The sequence below is a fragment of the Saccostrea echinata genome, unplaced genomic scaffold (genome assembly GCF_033153115.1).
Source record: "Saccostrea echinata isolate AGI-Se365-2 ecotype Australia unplaced genomic scaffold, CSIRO_AGI_Sech_v1 ptg000008l, whole genome shotgun sequence".
NCBI classification, from domain to species: domain Eukaryota; kingdom Metazoa; phylum Mollusca; class Bivalvia; order Ostreida; family Ostreidae; genus Saccostrea; species Saccostrea echinata.
Genome location: NW_026889757.1, coordinates 4,220,440 through 4,241,025, shown reverse-complemented (window position 1 = coordinate 4,241,025; position 20,586 = coordinate 4,220,440). Strand labels below are relative to the sequence as shown.

The following is a 20,586-nucleotide window of genomic DNA, read 5'->3' as shown; positions in this document are numbered from 1 at the left end:
CTATTGATACTATATACATGTATCAAAATCGGTTAAATTGGTTCAATCATTACAGAGAAGATGAAAATATCCTAAGGAGACTGACCAAGGCACCACAGACGACGAACAACGCACGACCATGGATAACAACAGTTACATATCGGACACACTCAGGTGACCCAATAAAATAGACCCCCACCCTTTAACAAAAGAAAGAAAGAACATTGCCAACAGGTTGTTTTGAACTTGTCCCTATAAATTAACTCGACCGTTAACAGGTTTATCCTGTCCTTTACCGACATATAACACATGAAATATGACATATAAAATCTGATTTTATATTTGTTATTTTACAACAAAATTAAGAATGACTCAATATAGCATCTGCTCATTAATATTTCTGACAATTATTGCAATTTAAATATATCTACAGTGCATAAATACTGAAAGTATAGTAACAAACAATATTGTACAGCCACATATGCCTGTAAAGCAATGGCCTACACCAAAAAAGGCTATGTCTTTGACAATTAAGGAAAACAGCGATTAGATAAACACACCCAACCTAGATAATTAAAAGATTAAAATCAGTACCCTGTTTCTACACAAGATATTGAACAAACAGCATGTTTTTACCTTTATGTATAATAAACAAATAAATATATTATAAGATTAATCCCAGATTTTTCAAAACTTTTTAATATTTCATGTAGTGGAAATAATAGTCATACAAATATCAACAAAGCATGGTCTGAAATGAAGCATTTAATCAATAATAAATATATCTTGAAAACTTTTTTTCACTGGCAAGGTCATAGTCTGTACATCACTAGATTTAAAGCTTCATTAACAATTTCAAAATCTCTGTTTCTGGAAATTTCTATTCATCATAATCAAATTTTCAAAACCCTACAGAGAAGTGAAAGATTTTGTTTAAATCTACATGTACATGCAGTGTTATTTCTTTTATCATTATTTCAAACCAAAACTTTGTTAAAATAAAGATGATTTTTTTTAATTTATTGTCACAACAATTTGCAAACCTCATAGTATTTTTTTGTAATATTGAAACTAAAATCATTTTAATGGAAGACATAATCTATGGATTTACATGAACTTACAAATATTTTTGAGTTTAATACCTAATCTTTTAGACAGACAGGTGTACAAAACTTACAAAACATATTATTGAAACAAAGTTTATACTTAACTTTTGTGTTATACTGTAATTTGTTTTGTAATTTAATGCCCCTGGATACATTCTTACAATTGTGATATGATGGAAATATATAAATATATTGTTTTTCATGAATCATGACATTGAACTTGGTTTGAAATAAGTTGTACAGATTAATTTCTTAACAATATGAGTAAACTTACTTTATTAAAAATCTATCCCCACCCTTATTTTTACACGTATAATTATCCCTCACACAATTATTATCAAGACCACAAAGATAAGAAAATTAACTCAACATTAAATTGGTAAACGAATATGAATACTTCTACAAAGAATTTTTAATACATAAAATTTTTAACATTTTTACACAACTGTACTTCAAAAAAGCAAAACATTTCACTAACCATAAATTAATACACTCTTACATTGATCTTAAACAATTTACATAAAATCAGTTTTACAAACAGGTAATTCAAATACAAATATTCTAAATATTTGTAATAAAATTCTGGGAAAAATGCATGTAACAAAAATGAATTTTATTCAATTTTATACAATTCTATCCTTACGCTATACCAATAAACATGTAATTGCATTGTGTTCCCTATTTTCTGTACAACTGATACCATAGAATTCCATATGTGTATAACATCTGACCTGTGTACTAGCATTACTGTATTCCAACTAAGTGATTGTATAAGTTAGCTAACTACAGTCCAGGAAAGGTCCATATTACACAATGTTGCTAACTTTGGAAATGTTTGCTTAATTTAGCTCTTTACTAACAACTATTGACATTAAATGGCACACATTTTTATACAATTTCATACCACTGATCAATTTGGCAAAAAATGTAATTTTTGGTTGTGGAAAATCTATTTTTTCATTAATTTTTTCCAATGGCACATTCACTAGAAACAAGACGACTTAGAAATAATGTAAGATTTTGAGCTGTCAAATTCAGCAATCGTCAAATTTTGCAGTGTTGATGAATTTTGGACCTTAACTGTACCGACTAAGCTAAATAGATTGTCAAACTAAAAAAAGAGAAAAAAAGAGAGAGGATTTTACACCTGGCAGAGCTATAATCTCCATATCACAACATACTCTTCTTTGCCAACTGTTATGCATCAACTAATATACCTTTGATTTAAAATAAGCTTTAAAATAAAATTGAATAACATCAGTATATACATGTACATGAATATGACTTCAGTCTCATGAAATCTTCCAAACACCTTAATCTCATGCAAGCCCACACTGATAGCATTCAATAGCACATGGCACCACTGTCATCTTTGTTCAACTGAAAATCACCTTTGGTTGAAAAGACTTTCAAGAAGTGTTCACTCAAAATTAAATTCATAAAAAGCTAAAACAAACTACTCCTGTCCATCACAAGAAAGGGTTTGTTGAACCACTCTTTGGGGCCATTGACTGAGCAGCTGTAGACTGGAAAAAAAGCATGACACTTCGATGATATCATGGCATCCAGGTACAACTTAGATATATTTGAATAGTGTCACTTGCTATCAACATATTGATATAAACTTTACATTACTTAAGGATCAATTGCAGGACATATATGGAAATACACTTTACATTACTTAGGGATCAATTGCAGGACATACCAAAAATGGATTGACTGACTGTGCATTTGTGGCTACAGGCTGGCCTCCCCATCCTGATGGAAACCCATGGGTCCCTCCCATTTTATTATCAAACTGTCCAGGCATTGAATTTCCAAACTGATTTGGTATTGTCTGGGCTTGTGAAACAGTCCCAAATCCACCACTTGTACTTGATGGTCCCATAGAACTGAAGACTCCATTCTGATTATGAAATTGATTTGACATTCCTGCACCTCCAAAACCTCCTCCTGGCTGCCCAAAATTACCAGCTGATGGGTTTTGTCCAAACCCCCCTGGTGTAGGAGCATGTCCAAAACCTCCAGCTGTTGAGGTCTGTCCAAAACCTCCCATGTTAAAAGTACCAGGATTTGAAGCTGGTTGTCCAAATCCTCTAGCCACTGATGTTTGGGCACCAAATCCTCCAACTGCTGATGTGGGTGTTCCATACCCTCCTGCCATGGAAGTGTGTGTCCCAAATCCTGCTGCACTGGTTGGTTGATTTCCAAATCCCCCTGAATGTTGACCAAATCCTGCATTAGGTTGGTTGCCAAACAATGATGAATGACCTCCACCTGCACTTCCTCCAAATGGATTGCTAACATTAGATTGGGTTGCAGCTGTTGTCTCTCCAAATGGATTGGCTCCTGTTTAAATATACATAATAATATTTAAAGTGTCAATCCAAAAAACCTCAACCCTTTCTATTCTTAAAAAGTAACAAAATGTCTGTAATGAAACCATAGCTCTACTGGTTTAAATTTTCAATCAAAGAAGAGAAAAGTTGAATCTGAACTTTCAAACCTTTCGTGTTTACACTTATAAAATAATGTACAAGTTTCTTTATGTTTTTCAAACTAGTACCAAGATTTATTGAAGTCAGATCAAAATGTAGGAGGAGTAACATTTTGAAAGAATGTCACAAATTAATCTTTTTTTAGAAACGTGTGTTTCAAGCAAGGCCTTGACCATCATGAACTCTTTTGTCTTGGACATCTTTGAGAAATCGCTGTTGTGTCCTCCTGTCTACCTCAATACAACTAGCAAATATCAATACAGAGAATTGTGTGATCTACCTGTTAACCAAGATTTATTGAAATTGGACAAAAACTTTTGGAAGTGTAGCATTTTGAAGGAATTTCAAAAGACTTTTATAAGTAACCCTTTCCATACAGTTCAAATGAAATCAAAAACTCTTTGAAAAAAGTATCTACCCTTGTGAAGTCTACTTGTGTACCATGTTGTGTTTGAAATTAGACCAAAACTTTATGAGAAGTAATCTTTTTAAAAAAAATACTTTCACATAGATTGCCATATTTGGTAAACCAATGCAGCAACATTCATCCCAATCTTTAACTCTGTACACGTAATTAAGAATTGTGGTGTACTCTACTTTTTTTGAAACAATTTCTGTTGAAATTAGATACAATTAAAGCAGAATTTTGAAGAATATCACAGAAGTGTCCATTTTTTGCAACCAATGCAACACTGTTCAACAAAATCAAAAACTGATTAATAGAATTGTGTTGTCTTCTTTTATGTACCACTTTTACTCGTTCAAACTCAATCAAGTCCATTTTTCAGGTTTTTTTTTTTTTTTTTTTAATTTCCTCTTAAATGACATCAAATCAAACCTGTAGGAGGTGTAGCATTTTCTAAAAAACAATTTACAGACAAACAGACACACAGATTGGTGACAGACACCTTATCATTGCATAAGCTCTTCTGGTCTTGCACCATCAGAGCTAAAATTAAGAATTTATCATCATATGATAGAAACCCACAGAGGCTACAGTGTATTCATTGTGTCAATTCAAGCTCATTTTCTGCTGCCTCTGTTACTAACAAAGGAGAGGTGTAAGCAGAATTCTAGTTAAAGGCTATTATACAATGTAGTTTTTTGATAAACATGCTATAACAAAAAGAGAATATTAGCATTAATATGTTTATTCTAGTTATAAGGCATTTAAATACTGCATTGATGATAATGAACAGTAGTATATCATGCCAGATTATCTTTATTAGTGGTTTCTAATATTTTAACCAGGCTTTTCTCTCTAAACCTAAAACTACAAGGAGTATGTGTATAGCTCATACTGACTTAGATTTTGCATCTGTGTACAAGATGTGTACTTTATTTCATAAATTTTTATTTAAGTTTTAATAATTTCAAATTGATGCCAAATAAAAGTGAAAGATTTAGTAAGACTTTTTTTTTCAAAATAATGCCCACCTTTCTTCATTGTTGAGGACACAATGTTCATTACTGCAATTCATTCAAAATCAGTTTTTAAATCAGCTAGCACAAAAATGACATCAAAAAATTATTTAAATCTCACTTTAAAGCAACAATGATTGACTAAATCAAATTTATCTTTTAGATATCTTTTCTCTGAAACACAAAGAAGCACACAGATACATGTACATATGCAAACTTAATCTGAATTTTGTTTTTCTTAAACTTACTGAAACAAATCTCATTCCAGATGAATATCAATAGAACGATTCTTTGAACAATCAAATGCATGACCTGCAGCCTACCTGATCAACATTTATCTAATAATGCATAAGCTGAAGCCTATCATACATGTGATATGTACCGGCTGTACGCAGAATGTACAGTTTTTCGAGCCCATTCATCGTGTACCGGCGGGACACCAAAATTCACGGAATATGAAAATTTGTACAGTATTTTGAATTTCTCGCTAAATGCTGCCATTTTCCTCATTCTCGCTCACGAGACACTGGAAAACGTCACCTGTGTTTGACACTTGACCTTCTGATAATTGTGTAGTGTACACAAACCATCGCGTGCGAAGGTGTGAACTGCCAATTGGGATAATTATCTTGCTATAAATCTGTATCAAATACCCCTTTAGGTAGCTTTATTTTTTAAGGGGTACTTAATTACTGTTAATGTTTCGTATATGTAACTTGATTGAAAAAAATTAAGCCAACTTCTAAGGTTGATATACATGACTTAATATACGTGAATCTGACCCAGATCTTCGTAGGTATAAAAGATACGATGTTTATTACAATGATTACGATGGAATTTCAGAAGAATTTAAGTGATATTTTATACCATTTTTTGTACCATTTTTTGATAGGCAGTGTACAGTTTTTTCACCCAAATTTCAGTTTTTTTATGGCTCCTGTACAGTTTTGTGGTCTTTGACTTATCACATGTATGGCCTATGCCATTCTTAACAACAATGAAGTAACTTCAAACAAATAATGTCAACTAACACAGCTGAAACACAGCCATAAATGCCTTGATTAACTGAATTTTTCAATGCAACATTCAACAGTAAAAGTTTCAGAAAAAATCAGGACATGCTAAATTACCCCCAGAGTCTGAGAAGAATGGGTTCCCACGTCTACCCAGCTGGCTATATGAATAAGCACTGGGCGGAATAGAGAAGGCTGTAATAGAGCATCAGATATATATAATACTCTCTGAATAATAATCATGTACCCAGATAATTTCTCTGTTTCTCTTTCAATAAAGAGAGGTAATCAAAAATTACAAAGTTCCCCTTGAGAATGTTATTCAAGTCTCATGAAAATAAATGTTCTGTATCAAAATTCTATAAATGTACCTATAGTTAATGATAAAAGGCTTTTTATCAAGAAATTAAAATAAATGTCACTTGCAGCATTATGAGAAAAAATATTAAAATATATCTTTAGATGCATCATTCACGCAAGTCTGGTCCAGGCAGGACGTATAATGACCTGATAGTGGCCTGCTCCAAAAACTTCTGTCATTCTGCCTCATTCAGAAAATCTACAGGTACATGTAGACTGATGCAACATCCAAAGCAAGTCTTATAATTTTGCAACCCCACCCCCCTACCACACATCATTAATGCAAGTCTGTTCCAGATGAGGCTTATAATTATGGCACTTGGGAATGGACCTCAAAAGAATCCATCCTCTTCATGCAACAGGATAATATAGATCAGATGCAGAATCCTTTAGCAAGTCTGGTAGTTTGCATTTCTACAGGCAGCATCCATGCAAATTTGGTCAAATAAAGGCTTATAGGTTCTTGGAAATAGATCTTTCCAAAAAATTAAACTGTTCACTCATCCACAAAATATACTTCAGATGCATCTAAGCAAGTCTGGAAGTGTGTATCCCTTTACAGCTTCTTTGGGATGAACCTCCTCCAAAAACTTTTTAACCTAGGAGGCCAATGCAGAGCGTATTGCATTAGTTATTTCAGCTTAAATGCTCATTTCTTATGGTCTGGGTAAATCAAAGACAGGATTTAGAGTCTACTGTTTCTTAGTCATCTTTTTCAGTACTTAATTATATCTTATGGTAATCCTGATTTAAAACTTTCAGATTTTCATCAGTATTACATGTCATACAATTGAAATTAATAAGTATGGATCATTCTCAAAACAGCATGACACTTGCAATTAATGTGCACAATGATAGTCAATTGCAAGAGTCGTAATGTTTTCAGAATGACAAATTGTATGTTACCAAAATTAAAAAAAAAATCAGGTGTTCCATATCAGTAAAAAAAAAGCTGTACATATTTAACAAAATGCTGGGTTTTTTTCTCTGAATATCAAATTTTATAGAATTTAAATTATTCATTCCACAAACCTGAACTTGATGGTGCCATAGAACTAGTACTGCCGCAGGAAGTGTTCCAGTTCATGGTGGTTCCCATGGTGCTGCTGGATCCTCCACTGTTCCAGTTCACACCAGTACCACTACCACCCCCACTGTTCCAGTCAATCCCCCCTGAATTGCTGCTTCCTCCTCCCCCACCCCAGGATATCCCAGATACAGAGGTGGAGCCACCCCAGCTTAGGGCTGTTGTGTTGGACTCTGTTGTGGTAGGAGCGCTGAACAAGTCTCCTAGATCTGAGTATTTGTTTCCCCCTGATGCTGATGATTCGCTACCAGCAGGTGCCGCTGGAGGGGCCTGGGCTGGGGAAAAACTGGGAAATCCCCCATTCACAGCTGGGGCAGCACTGATTGGTGTATTGGACATTGGAAATAGTGTGTTTGTATCTGTAAATTCATCATAAGAAATCATCAATATTACACGTGAAAAAGAAAAACCAAAAAAAAAAAAAAAAAGGGGATATATGCATTTCCAAAATAAATATATTTTCTATTATTAAGAACCATTTAATTCAGTTGATACTTGCATGATCAGATAGTTTTTATTATAAAAACATATGAGGTCCATAAAATGAAATCACAAAGAATTACATGTATATTGGCACAGCTAAAACAACTTAATATAGAATACATGTATTAAAATAAAATATCACCATTTAATTTTTCATGTTTTTTGTTCTATTAAATATATTAACATGAAATTTCATAGGAAACTGCAATCTAGCAATTTAAGGCATGCATGAAAGGAATGATGAAATGTGGAGGGAATAAAAACTCAAAAACAAATTACAGCATCATAACAAATGTATTATCTCTATTTATGTATGATCATCTGTTCTAAATAATTTATGTACACACATACAATACTAAGGCGTAACAATTTATCAGTTTTTAAGCCCTGCATACTGAAATATTTCAGTTATATTTTTTATACCAGTTAATGAATGTTAAATATAATTTTTATATATCTGAATTGTTGTCTGTGATATTCATTTGCTAAGCAAGTTTAATTAAATCTTGTTGGAGAGCATTTAATAAGTGCAATAAAACAGTAGCAAAAATGTTCACATTCTTTACAAAGTTTTGCGAGTGTAGAAGTGTTCATCCATCAATAACAATGTACATTGGCCTATTGCCAACTTTACAAACTGTTCGTATAAGCCTTCTCATTTTTAAATATGTTTATATATTATGTATTTAACTTTGTTCACCAATTCTGACCCAAACCTTGTCTCTGAGGCCACACTTTGACCAAACTTGAATCTACGACTTACTTTTCAAAATGAATGAAATGTGAAAACTTATCTACATTTGACCATAGAGTGTCTAAAAGAAAGTGTCAAAATCTATGTATCACTCTGTGCAATGACATGACAATGAGGGGGAAGGAACTTACTGCTGGAACTCTGGAATGCTGGGAAGGGTTGAGAAGCAGGTTGTGCAGAGAACTGGCTAAAATCAGCAAAACCCCCTGAAATAGTACAGTTATAGCATAGATAGTCTACTTTTAAACTACATGAATTTAAGTCTAAGTTCTTTTCTTTCCATTTCAATCATGTTTTTTGATTCCTCTGGAACTGTCTTTTCTCTCTAATGGATATGATCACTTGCAAAACTTAGCACCTTTCTTCATCATTATTTTATGTCTAATTTTATTCATCATTATATTATGTCTAATTATGCTGAATATTGGGTAATTTTGATGCTTCAAATGCACAAAATACTGTGAAGTAGATTTGTCAGGGTGACACAAATACCCTCACTGACATCCAAGTTTAAAATATATAAAAGTTCAAGAGTAAGAAAAGAAAAAGGGGTGGAAATGGCACAAAAATAAAATATAACACCGCTGCTTTTGTTTTCTGGAGCAGTTGTCTAGACCACAACGTACATAAACTGGTGATTACTTACAAGCAAATTAATACAAAAGATCTAAAAACAGTGAATAACTTTAAATTTTGAAAGTCTAAGGCACTGCCACAACTTTTGTAAAAATTGCTTGATTAATATGAATGTATCTGATCTTAAGTCATCAATACAAAGACAAACCTAGGATCATTATGGATCTACAAGCACAGCAAAAAAAATTGCTGAAAACAATATGAATAAGAAATTTTCAAAGTCTAAGGGCCATAACTTTCGTAAAAATAGGTCAATCATCATGAAATTCAAATTTGATCTGCAAGTCATCAGTGTCGAAACTGAAAAGATATACCAAAAAAACTCAGGATCTACATACAGCAAAAAAAAAAAGTTCAGAAAACATGAATTATTAGATATTTACACAGTCTCATGGAAACTAATTATGATGGAATGATGGACAGAAAGGGTAAACACTATACGCCCCCGGCCATTTCATGGTGGAGGCATAAAAATAATCTTTCACACAATACCTTTCTTTGGAAAATGCAAATAAAAATCTTATTCATTGTCCTTTATATTCAATATTGAACCTTTTTTAACATGTATAAACATCTCATATGTGATAAGGTAGTATAATTATGTATCAGCTTTAAAGCAATAAACACTTGTGAGGATAAATCAGGAACCTTATGAATATTTACTGAAATGAAAGTAAAGCTAGTTTTACAGTGCATCTACTTGCAGTGTTTGATTTACATGTTTGTGGGAAACAAAGCTACAGTTGGTCTTCTTATTGTAGAGTATAAAACCTTTATTAAGTTATTAAGAATCCTGTAACCACTGTAATGGAACAAACCTTCACCACCACCACCTGTAGCCACTTTTGGGGCTGGCGGGGCCGACGATGCAAAAGGGTCTCCTCCCAAATCTCCTAATAGGTCCATAGTGGTAGATCCTGAGGACTGGGAGGACTGATTTTGTTGTCCTGGGGAGGAGAAACTCTGCGATGCTGGGGGCTGGGACACAGGAGGGGGCTGCTGGGCTGCTTGATTCTTTGGTGTTGTCTGGGGTGACTGTGAAAGAAATATTTATAAATACAATAAATTAGTTGTACAGTTTTTTTTTTGGGGGGGGGGGGGGAGGGGGGGGGGCTGTTCTTTAATTTAAATCTGCTACAGTGAATGAAAACAATTTAAACAAGTCTATTTGAAATATTCAGCTATTAAAGATTTTGAATGATGACCTTAATAATAATAATAATACCTTCCTATTACTTATAAAGATACATTTCCAGAACTTATTTGGAAACGATGATGTGGCTTTCAGCAATGAATCCTTGTTTTATTAATAAAAGGATATGATAGGTAAATTCAAACCTAACAATACTAAACTCATTAAAACAAAATTACTTAAACTATATTCCTTTGAAGTCATTTTAGGTCACTGACTGATGTTAGTTTCAATCCATTGTTTATTATCACTGTACATGTATTTATTTAACAATGACAATATTGTGTAATCTTAGTACCCAGATAGCCTTTAAACTTACTACATCCTGTGCTTTGTTTACATAACCTTTCTGATGTTTATTTAACTTTGATAACATTGTCAACAAATCGTAAATACACAGTATCTACCATAAACAATTAAATTAGCATTTAGCATGGTTTACACAATATTTTTATTACTTCTTTATGTCTTTGATACCATGAATTCCATTTTCTAAACAAGACAGTATTATACTCAAAATTAACATGGAGACAAACCAGTAGGTCTCCATAAAATTTTACTCTGAAATAAGATTCATACATCCTGTTGATGTTTATTACAGTTGTAAACTTTGCAATACAATATTTCTATATCAAGTACATGTCATAATTGACTGGAACATAACTTTTGTCATACTTGAAACTTTAAAGTCATGAATACATCAGCTCACATGTCACAATATACTAAACTATGAGTCAGAGGATATTACTTCTTTTTAATACCTTTACAATAGAAACTTCCTGTTATATTACCTGATTTTGAACCACAAGCTTTGGAGTTTTGTCCCCTAGAATTGTCTTCAGTGGCCGTGTTGGTACCTGTCGGTTTGTAGCGGACTCATTTACTTGTCTGGCTTCCTCTTTCATGGCTTCTGTCGGAGCTTGGTACCACCGCTTCCTCTCGTACTTCTGAGCCATGAAATCTTTGATTTTCTGTTCGTCTCTGGAGTCGGGTTCTGCTTGGTCTTTCTGACTGTCATATAATCCTAGCCAAACTTTTCTACAAAACTGCATATGATACACAATAAGTCATAAAACTCTGTGTTTGATCTGCAGATTTTATGGAATGAACAAGATTACACCAGTCAAATATCATATAATTCATTATACACACAATAATACTGTTAAATGTTTACAAGAGTATTTAATTATAATCTTTAATTCATGAAAAAACATTTTGGAAAAAAATAAAACTAACTTCATTTCCATGACATTTAATGAAATCAATTTCCTCTGGGGTAAAACTGGCCATAGATATTGATTTCACCCTGTGTGGTGGATTTATTCCTCGTCTGAAAAAAAGAAATTAAAACCAATACAACCAGAAAAGTGACCAGTCAACAAGGGCCCTGCAGATGGATATACATGTACATCTAAGGGTGCAGTTAACAGGATGAATTCGATAAAAAAATATAAAGGAAGTTTTAAATATATATGAAGAGGAATGTGAAACAGCAGCTGTAATTATGAAATTTTAAGATATTCCCTAACCAATGAATGAGGTTATAATCCAGCTACCTATAGGTAATTAAAAATATCCTTGTCAATTTACAAAAAGCAGTAAAAATATATTCATGTCTTGTAAAAATAATGTCCCAATTAAATGTTTGTTAGAACCAAAGGGAAGTAAGCAATTTATAAAATGCCAATAAATAATTGTACAGGTCTCTCATATTTTTATTCTTGTCTACAATATGAATACTTTCATCAGTGACAAAATCAGTAACTGACAACCATATAAGGAGGTTTAATCCCAAGGGAATATGCAGTCTTCAGGGTCAGGAAGTCTTGGGGCAAATGATATCATTTTCAATTTGCAGCAATCAGTATGATACATAGACATTTTCACGAGTGTGAAGCACGAGTGAAAATATCAAAAAATCCTGTCTCACGAGTGAAATAAATTCCATATTCATTTACAAAACATTGAATTTTCTGTTTATTGGATTTTCTTTGATTTTCCCTTTGCCCCTGTCTTTTCTTAACACACTGTCATAAGCTTGACGTCATAGTTGAGCGGTTGAGACGTCATAGCTTAGCAGTTGTGAGATTGAAAACATTACATAGCATGGATTTTAGCAACATATTTGGGAAGAAATTGGCAGTTTTAGCTCTATTAAGATGGTAAGTTACTATCTCTATCTTATGACAGGCCAGAAATTATTCTTTTTACTTACTTTGATATCCTTTCACACTGTGAGAGAATATCATTTTGGTATCCTTTCACACTGTGAGAGAATATCACTTTTATTCAATAAATAAAGCACAGTATTCCACTGTTGAAAATGTAATAAAATAAAATAATTCATATCTACAAAGACTACAAAAGAGCCCATAATTTATCTGAGTTCAACACAGCTTTGAGGTCTTTGGTTTAATTCCCGCTGTCGTTCTCTACCTTATACACTTGAAAATGCTGTACTGGGGAAATTCGGGCTAGTGTTGAAAATGAGTTTTGGGAGCAGTTTCTCTTCATGATTTAATCCGATTTGTTACTATCGATTATTCGATATGTGAAAGAAATATAATGATGAAAACTGCCTCTTAGTGATGTAACAAGAAAGTTACAGTCAAATTGAAGAAGGGTTTTAGTGCATAGTTAATTTGAATACAAATGTATATATAGATCACTTACAGTATTCCGCTGCATGCTGTACATACAAATGACCCTATTGTCATGTCCAAATATGTAGGCCCTCTCTGATGGCAATCGAAACATTGTCTGTTGTGTGGTAAAGCCGCCATATCCCGTAACATTTTGAGGTGTTTCTCATCTTGCTTTCGTTTAGTCGCCATTTTAGAGGAAGATGTCAAATAACCGGAAGTTGCATTTAAATTGGCGATGGGCAGTAACTCTTACGAATATTACTCGGGTATAAAAAATTTCATAAATATACACGTATATAGTAATTAACATTATTGACACTCATTCTTGTATCCTTGCTTATATGTCATTTTGTTGTGTTCATTTGTATTCATATTACCCACCTTGAGTCTTTATATCAAATAAAAATTTGAAACTTGAAACAAAAAAAAAATTTGAATTTGCACTACTCGATGGTGCTCAATGGAAAAAAAGACTTTAAAAGCAGTAAGATTGGCATCTGCATGAGCAGAGACCTAGTTATTGCATAAGATATGCTTTTTGATCTTAACTGAAGTTAATATTAATACCCATTCTTATCAAAATTCCTGTTCTTCACGGTTATGAACCTTCAACTTGTTTAAATAATCTTAATATATTAAAAGTTACTCATATTTTATAAAAAATGAAAATATTTCTGTAATTACAATGGTCATGATGTCTCATGCTTATTTCAAATTAATTACCCAATTTAATCTGCATGCTAATCAAAAATGACCTTGACCCTAAACCTTTGACTAACAATTGAAAGTGTTTATTTTATTTTATAAGCAAATTACTAATAATATACATTTTCATGGCATAAAAGGCTTTTAAATACTTTTTTTTAGTCTACAATAAGAGTGACTTTGACCTTTGGCTTTGAAAATTAATAGGAATCATTCTCATGACAGACAAGATTTAAAAAAAAAAAACACCAACTATTCTACAGACACTTTCAAATAAAAATACAATTTACAGAACACCATGTTAAACCTTAATGACACCTTTATTGTTCTGCTGCAACAGAATGAACAGAATTTACAACAACAGTTTCTCTATTGCACAATGCATGCATGTTTCAACTCCAAAGCCTTAATTCCTCAGGAATATCTTCAGATCTCTTTTATTACCCAACAGTAAGACTTTATTATATTGACAACATTAAAAACTGTTTTCCAAAACATTATCAACATTTCTAGAACAGGTTACTCCACATGACAATTCTAGAAATTGGCTGAAATTATCTGATTCCCAAGTCTAATCATGGACCGGAACACTTTTGACTTCAAAGAACAGTTGATAGTTTAGGGAAAGCATTCTGCTTGCTGACCACTAACTTCTGGTGCTGATGGGAAATGTAGCCTTTGATTTTGTTCTGTAAAGCAAAGGATAGTTGTCTCAATTATATGAGGGAGCTAGCCAAGTGATATTCAAAGTGAATTATGAAAGAAATTTCAGCACTTGTATTCTTGCACAGTATGGCAATAAGCAAACCCTTACCTCATATATCAGATTGGCAATTATACATGCTGTCTCATCATTGTCAATATCATCAACCTGAATGTTTTTAAAAGAACAAGCCCATGTTTAATAGTCTCTTTAACATACTTTCATATATGTTTACAATTAAATTAACCTAAATCTTGCTAGATACATATAAATAATTCCTTGTTTTATTACAATACCACATCAAATTTAATTCATATTATATAGCATTGTCGCAAGCCACGGTTTTGTGTCCATTCTATTTCCACAAACCCGTGGCTGTCTCCGTCAAATTTCTCTCGTTCTCATAAATATTAATAACATACATTCAACCAATGGAATAACATCTGACGCTTCAAGTCAGAACCAATGAAAATGATCAGTCTATCTTTTATTTGGATGTAATCATAACCACGAGCTGTACATCAACTTCGGTTCGAATTTCCTCTCTTAACGAGTAACGCTATTCAGCGTTCTCACACAACGTCTACATTCGAAACCCTGTATTTTAATGTAAAACCTTGTAAGTATTTTAGAATATATGTTCTTCAGGATCTATCGTATTTTTTTCAATAAATCTGCCACGCATAGCAAACATGATTTCATTATGGGCGCCACCATTTAAGCGTACCAAAAATTGTTACAGAGTGATTTCATTGGTCAAGGTAAATCTGGCGTCACTTAATAAATATTCAATGATTCAGTCGCGAGAACGAGAGAATTTGGTAGGAGGCAGCCACGGGTTTGTGGAAATAGAATGAACACAATACCTGTGGTTTGCGACGATGATTATATAGTAATTAAAGAATTTGTAAAATGATTGCAGTTACCTTCATCATTCTCAGTGCTGTAGTAAATGCATCAATGGGGAGCTGATGGGTATTCAGTATGAGATAACTGAAAATAAGTTTACATAGTTACGTGTAAGTCATAAAATTTGTTGATAAATCATTCAATTTACAAATTTGAAACCTTTTTCATTTCCAAAGGACAAAAAGTTTTAATATACAGGAAATGTGACATACACTTTCTTAAAGAGGTTGCGATATGTGATGATCTTGAGTTTCTCTAAGATGAGATAGATGCCACATTTGATGAAGAATGCTTCATTTTTCTCTAAAGCATTATTTAGTGAGAGAAGATTTCCTGAACTGAAAATGGAAAACAAAATAAAGCATATACTAGTACTTCATACATGCATTTAATGCAAACACAAAACTGAACATTTATACATGTACAAGTCTTCCAATGCCACAAAATTAGTGTGAACTGTATGAATCTTTAATTCATACAAAATAGTTTTATAATCAAGAAAATATAAATCAAAGAATTAACACATAGTCAAATGTATCAACTTTTTTGGTGAAGTACTATAAATTACCTAACAGCTTGTGCAACTTCTGCAAACTGTAACAGATCATATTTCTTCAACACTCTCTGCGACGGCATGTATCCCTATAAGTGATTTTAATCATTAAGTACTAGTACAGGTATCCCTGTAAGTGATTTTAATCATTAAGTACTAGTACAGGTATCCCTGTAAGTGATTTTATTCATTAAGTACTAGTACAGGTATCCCTGTAAGTGATTTCAATCATTAAGTACTAGTACATGTATCTCTGTAAGTGATTTTAATCTTAAGTACTAGTACATGTATTTGACATTCTGGGTCATGAAATAAAAAAGAATAATTTTTCTTTCATTTCAAGCATTGCAATGATATTGAAATGGAGTACATGTACTTGAAAATGACTTTGAGATATTTTATGTAAATACAGTATATACACTTTATCAAATGAAAACCAAACATGCATTAAGCAGTTCTATGATATACATCATCCATACTTACTAACAGCATTTTAACAGGAAGGAGATATATAAGGGTCATTCTTTTGTTCTTTCTACTCAATCTGTGACATCTTGTAAAGGCAAATGTGAGGAATTCATCAGCTGTATATACAAAGAAATGGAAAATGTCAACAGAGTCCAAAAAGATGAAAGCAGAATGCTTATATCAAAGATATATGTACAGTCAATGTATGTGTACATTCATTCCTTTATAAATTATTGTTTGTTATAATGAAGCAAATGGCTAAATGACACGAACCACTTTTGAAGTCACTGTCAAACATAGCTTTTCTCCCAACATAATATCTGTAATGAAGAAAATCATGCTTACATGTAGAAAGATTTAAAGAGTTTATACTACAATTAAGAACAAAGGTTGTTTTTTTTTAAATACATGTAGGTTCTCAGTCATATTCTACTGAAAAGCAATGTCTTTGAATACATCTTCCCTCTTCTTCACAAAAACTGACACAAGTTATGGTAATGTCCTTGTAACATCATTAGAATGTAAAAAGTTGTTCTTGAATTATTAAATAAAAACACTTTTTTAAAGTCTTTTTTACCATTCATGATTAAGAAGACACACTGCATAACTTCATTCATGGGGAAAGAACATAGGGGAATAAGACAAGAAAAATGCCCATGGTTGGTCAAATAAGGACAAGATAAACTCAAATTCAATCATCATGGAATTTTCTTTGATACACTTGTAGATCAGTTAACTTTGATACATATTAACAATCATTGCAATATATGCCACAAAAGTTGGTATTACTATTAAAAGTAATCAAATATATAATACATGTGTCTACTGTTTAGACTGTGACATCTTCACACAAGAGTAGGCAAAATTGATCATTTCTATGCATTCAAAAAAAAAATTTTTCCTTATCAGTAAGTCCTCGCTCCATTTTAGTGAAACATGTCTTCCAAAGAATTTGAGTTATATTCTACATTTTTATGTTAACTCAAATCATGGAGCAAATTAGATCAAATCTTCAGGGATTTTCTAAGCATTAGTCTCCCATGTTCTTATAGTTTCATAGAAAGTTATTATCATGAGTTTCTGATACACATGTACTAGTATGTTAACCTGTAAGTGACTTGTTGGGCAAGAGGGAATCTGTCCTTCAATGGTAGACTGTCAATAGCACGGATCAAGGGTTTACAGAGGTGTAACTTATTTATCTACAAAGGAAGCACATGCATAAATAAGGAAAAAAAAATATCTCCAGATTTCTTTATCATATCACATACACACAATGCAAAGCTTCTACCTACCTTGAAGTAAACTTTAAACAGCTGATTAACAATATTCAACATTCCCCATTTCTTTGTGTCCTCAACAGAAGCTCGACTGAAAAAATGTAAGTTCAATTAATTTTCACCTGATTACATGTAACTTTCAAACTTATACTATTAGATTTCAAATCAATTTCTTTTCCTCATTTAGAAATTTATGTTGAAAACTCTCACTTGTCTGCAGCACAGACCCTGAAGCAGCCCATCAGAAGCTCTGCGGCCTTCTCTAGTCTTTCTCCGGCCTTACCCCTACCTTTTTTCTGTGCCTGTGCATCAGCCTATCAACAATGCACCATTAAAGTAATGGATATCAAGTAGTCAAAATTGTACAAGTAGGATAAACCTGATATTATTGTGCCAAGCAAATTTGTAAACTTGTGCATTTACAACAGCACACATACATTATGCTTGTAAGTTTTCATCAACACTTTGAACATGTAAGTTATTTATCATATTTTAATGATAATTAAATAAGCTGGAATATTGACTAAGTTTTGTACATCACAGAGTTGTGAAATACTACAAACTTACTGAATTAGCAAATAACCTCAGATCCAGACATACAGCAAACATGATAGGTAATGACCAGTTCTCATCTTTTTGGCTTTGAAAAAACTTGGTAAAAGCTCTACACTGAAGTTAAGGCACAGAAGTATAGAACACTAGATTTTAATGAACATAATCTTCATTAGATTATTTCATAAAGGACATAGACAAGTTACTAAAAGGATATTGGACAACAACTGCCTGGCATCCATAAGCTTCTATAAAATCATGGTTACCTACTGCCCAACAGCATCTAAAAAACAATAACAATTCAGCAGATTTGAAAGCCAATACTACATTCTGTTTTAAGAAGTATAAATAAAGATATCAACACCTACTACTGTTTAATACATGTATACTTTAAAATTTCGCACATATTAATCAATTTGAATGATTGGTGTATCTATGATTACACAATTGCTACACTATTCTACCACTGCCCACTGACAACAATAGAAGAGACTTACCTAATGTGAGCAGCTACAAGTTCATCTAATGGAGTATCAAACACCCTCTGTACCGCTGACTCTGGTCTTTCCAGCTGAAGTCTGGGGTTGGCAACATGTGGATGCTCAAAGCACAACAAATCCTATAAAAATAACCATAAACTATTAAACTGTCATATTTTAAGCATGTTACGTTGCTTAACATACTTTTGTCAAAACTGTTGGGTGAAATTAAAATCCAGTTGTAATTTAATGTAATTTGACCTCTTGACCTCGGAGTTTGACCTACTTTTTCAAAATCTTACCAAACTCTAACCTTGGCAATAACTTCTGAAGGGTTGGTACTAGGGCCTTTTATATTTCACATGCATATTCCATGTGACCAGTCCTTTCTTTGGGTGCAAACAAGTTTTACCTTTTCACTTTGACCTTTGAGTTTGAAGTACTTTTAAAAACTTTAACCTTGGCCATAACTTTAGTGCTAGTGCTTTCATCTATCAAACGTGTATTCCTTATGACAAGACCTTTCTTTGGGTACCAACATTTTGATCTCCTGAGCTTGACCTTTGACCTACATTTACAGTATAGAAAACATAACATTGCTTATTACGGTACTTTCAAACAGTTGGTGCTACCACTCTCATATTTCACTTATTTAATCCTTGTGATAAAACATTTCCTGTTGCACCAATATTTTTGACCTCAGGACCTTGACCTTAGAGTATGACCTACCTTAATTTCTGCCATATTTTCTAAATAGTTGGTGCTAGGGCTTTCATATTTCACATGTTTATTCCTTGTGTACCAACATTTTTGAACTTTTGACCTTGACAATGGAGTTTGACCTACATTTGGAAAACTTTAACCTTAGCCTTAAGCTGCCACATAGGGGCTTCAGTGTTTCACAAAAACATATCCTTCTTTTATATTCTTCTTTTATAGCACAGTGAAATGTTTAAAAATCCCTATTGATTTTTAAAAATTCTAACTTTTAACATGTTTAATAATATTCAATAAATTCAAATCTTCAAAGTTTATTTCATTGAGTATTTTTCACAAAAAAAAATCATTTCAACTTGGATAGATTTTAATACTATTGTTAAAAAAGGATGTCTTAAATGGTAGATTTTATCTTCAAATGAGTATTTTAATACATACACAGTGATCGGGAAAGCCATGAAAGTCAATGGGACTATGGCGCAACTGTCAACATTTTTAACAGGCCATTTTGAAAATGAATGGTCCATTTATATATTCTGAAGGGCCATTAAGAAATAATAAAATGACAAGCAACTGTGTAATACAAAGAAAAACATGTTTTTTATTAACCAAATCTATCTTTTTATGTATTCAGTGAAGCACATTTGAAGGAACCAGCATACAGAGTGATGTATTGTACCTTCAATATAGGAAGCAGTTTTTGAAATTGATATGTTTTAACCAATGAGATTTTTTGTATTAAAATGAATGCCTTGAAAACCAAAGTAAAACAATAAGAAAGTCGTACACAAAATATTTTCAACTAACATCACTAAAAATTGAATGCACACCTTGGCGCCAACAATGGTTGAGTTTATGCACCAATTTTCACTTCAATGTGACAATGGCGCATGGCGCAAGCCCTTCCCAATCACTGCATACATACAGAAATATTGCTGAATTATTACCAATAATTAAAAATACTCCAAAACATTAGCTGTATATCAGAGTACAAAAACTCCTGCTTTCTTCCCTAAGTCAAGGAAAAAACATCAAGAGGACAACA

The 20,586-nt window shown here is 32.7% G+C and overlaps 2 protein-coding genes across 4 annotated transcripts in view; both read right to left on the bottom strand.

The window, feature by feature from the left end:
- Positions 1 to 301: 301 nt before the first annotated feature.
- LOC133180948 (arf-GAP domain and FG repeat-containing protein 1-like) lies at positions 302 to 13,382 on the bottom strand. 3 transcript variants are annotated; one of them, XM_061315415.1, is made up of 9 exons: positions 13,204 to 13,382; positions 11,767 to 11,860; positions 11,322 to 11,576; positions 10,157 to 10,373; positions 8,834 to 8,908; positions 7,411 to 7,824; positions 6,136 to 6,213; positions 2,791 to 3,434; positions 302 to 2,611 (listed from the first exon to the last, which is right to left on the bottom strand). In XM_061315415.1, exons 1-9 carry the CDS (start codon positions 13,362 to 13,364, stop codon positions 2,555 to 2,557), a joined length of 1,995 nt encoding a protein of 664 aa, XP_061171399.1. In that variant the 5' UTR covers positions 13,365 to 13,382; the 3' UTR covers positions 302 to 2,554. The 3 variants fall into 3 exon arrangements, with proteins under 3 accessions (XP_061171399.1, XP_061171403.1, XP_061171402.1); XM_061315419.1 differs by lacking the exon at positions 6,136 to 6,213; XM_061315418.1 differs by lacking the exon at positions 8,834 to 8,908.
- Positions 13,383 to 14,181: 799 nt separating this feature from the next.
- Positions 14,182 to 20,586, bottom strand: part of LOC133180947 (myosin-VIIa-like) — a 43,658-nt gene continuing 37,253 nt past the window's right edge. Inside the window, exons 30-42 of the mRNA XM_061315414.1 lie at positions 18,843 to 18,964; positions 18,568 to 18,628; positions 18,361 to 18,462; positions 18,004 to 18,107; positions 17,809 to 17,884; positions 17,621 to 17,715; positions 16,787 to 16,833; positions 16,529 to 16,629; positions 16,061 to 16,134; positions 15,705 to 15,830; positions 15,510 to 15,576; positions 14,695 to 14,751; positions 14,182 to 14,569 (exon numbers count right to left, since the gene is read on the bottom strand). Of these exons, the coding sequence (XP_061171398.1) occupies positions 14,480 to 14,569; positions 14,695 to 14,751; positions 15,510 to 15,576; positions 15,705 to 15,830; positions 16,061 to 16,134; positions 16,529 to 16,629; positions 16,787 to 16,833; positions 17,621 to 17,715; positions 17,809 to 17,884; positions 18,004 to 18,107; positions 18,361 to 18,462; positions 18,568 to 18,628; positions 18,843 to 18,964 (1,122 nt within the window). The 3' untranslated portion in view covers positions 14,182 to 14,479. The remainder of the gene's footprint in view (positions 14,570 to 14,694; positions 14,752 to 15,509; positions 15,577 to 15,704; positions 15,831 to 16,060; positions 16,135 to 16,528; positions 16,630 to 16,786; positions 16,834 to 17,620; positions 17,716 to 17,808; positions 17,885 to 18,003; positions 18,108 to 18,360; positions 18,463 to 18,567; positions 18,629 to 18,842; positions 18,965 to 20,586) is intronic.

Bases quoted from the DNA above. Each gene is read 5' to 3' on its own strand.
- LOC133180948 (XM_061315415.1), bottom strand. From the start codon at position 13,364: ATGGCGACTAAACGAAAGCAAGATGAGAAACACCTCAAAATGTTACGG. The intron at 10,374-11,321 runs GTAATATAACAG...TTTCTTTCACAG, and splicing joins AGCTTGTGGTTCAAAATCAG to TCACCCCAGACAACACCAAA. The intron at 7,825-8,833 runs GTAAGTTCCTTC...ATGAATTTACAG, and splicing joins AGCATTCCAGAGTTCCAGCA to ATACAAACACACTATTTCCA.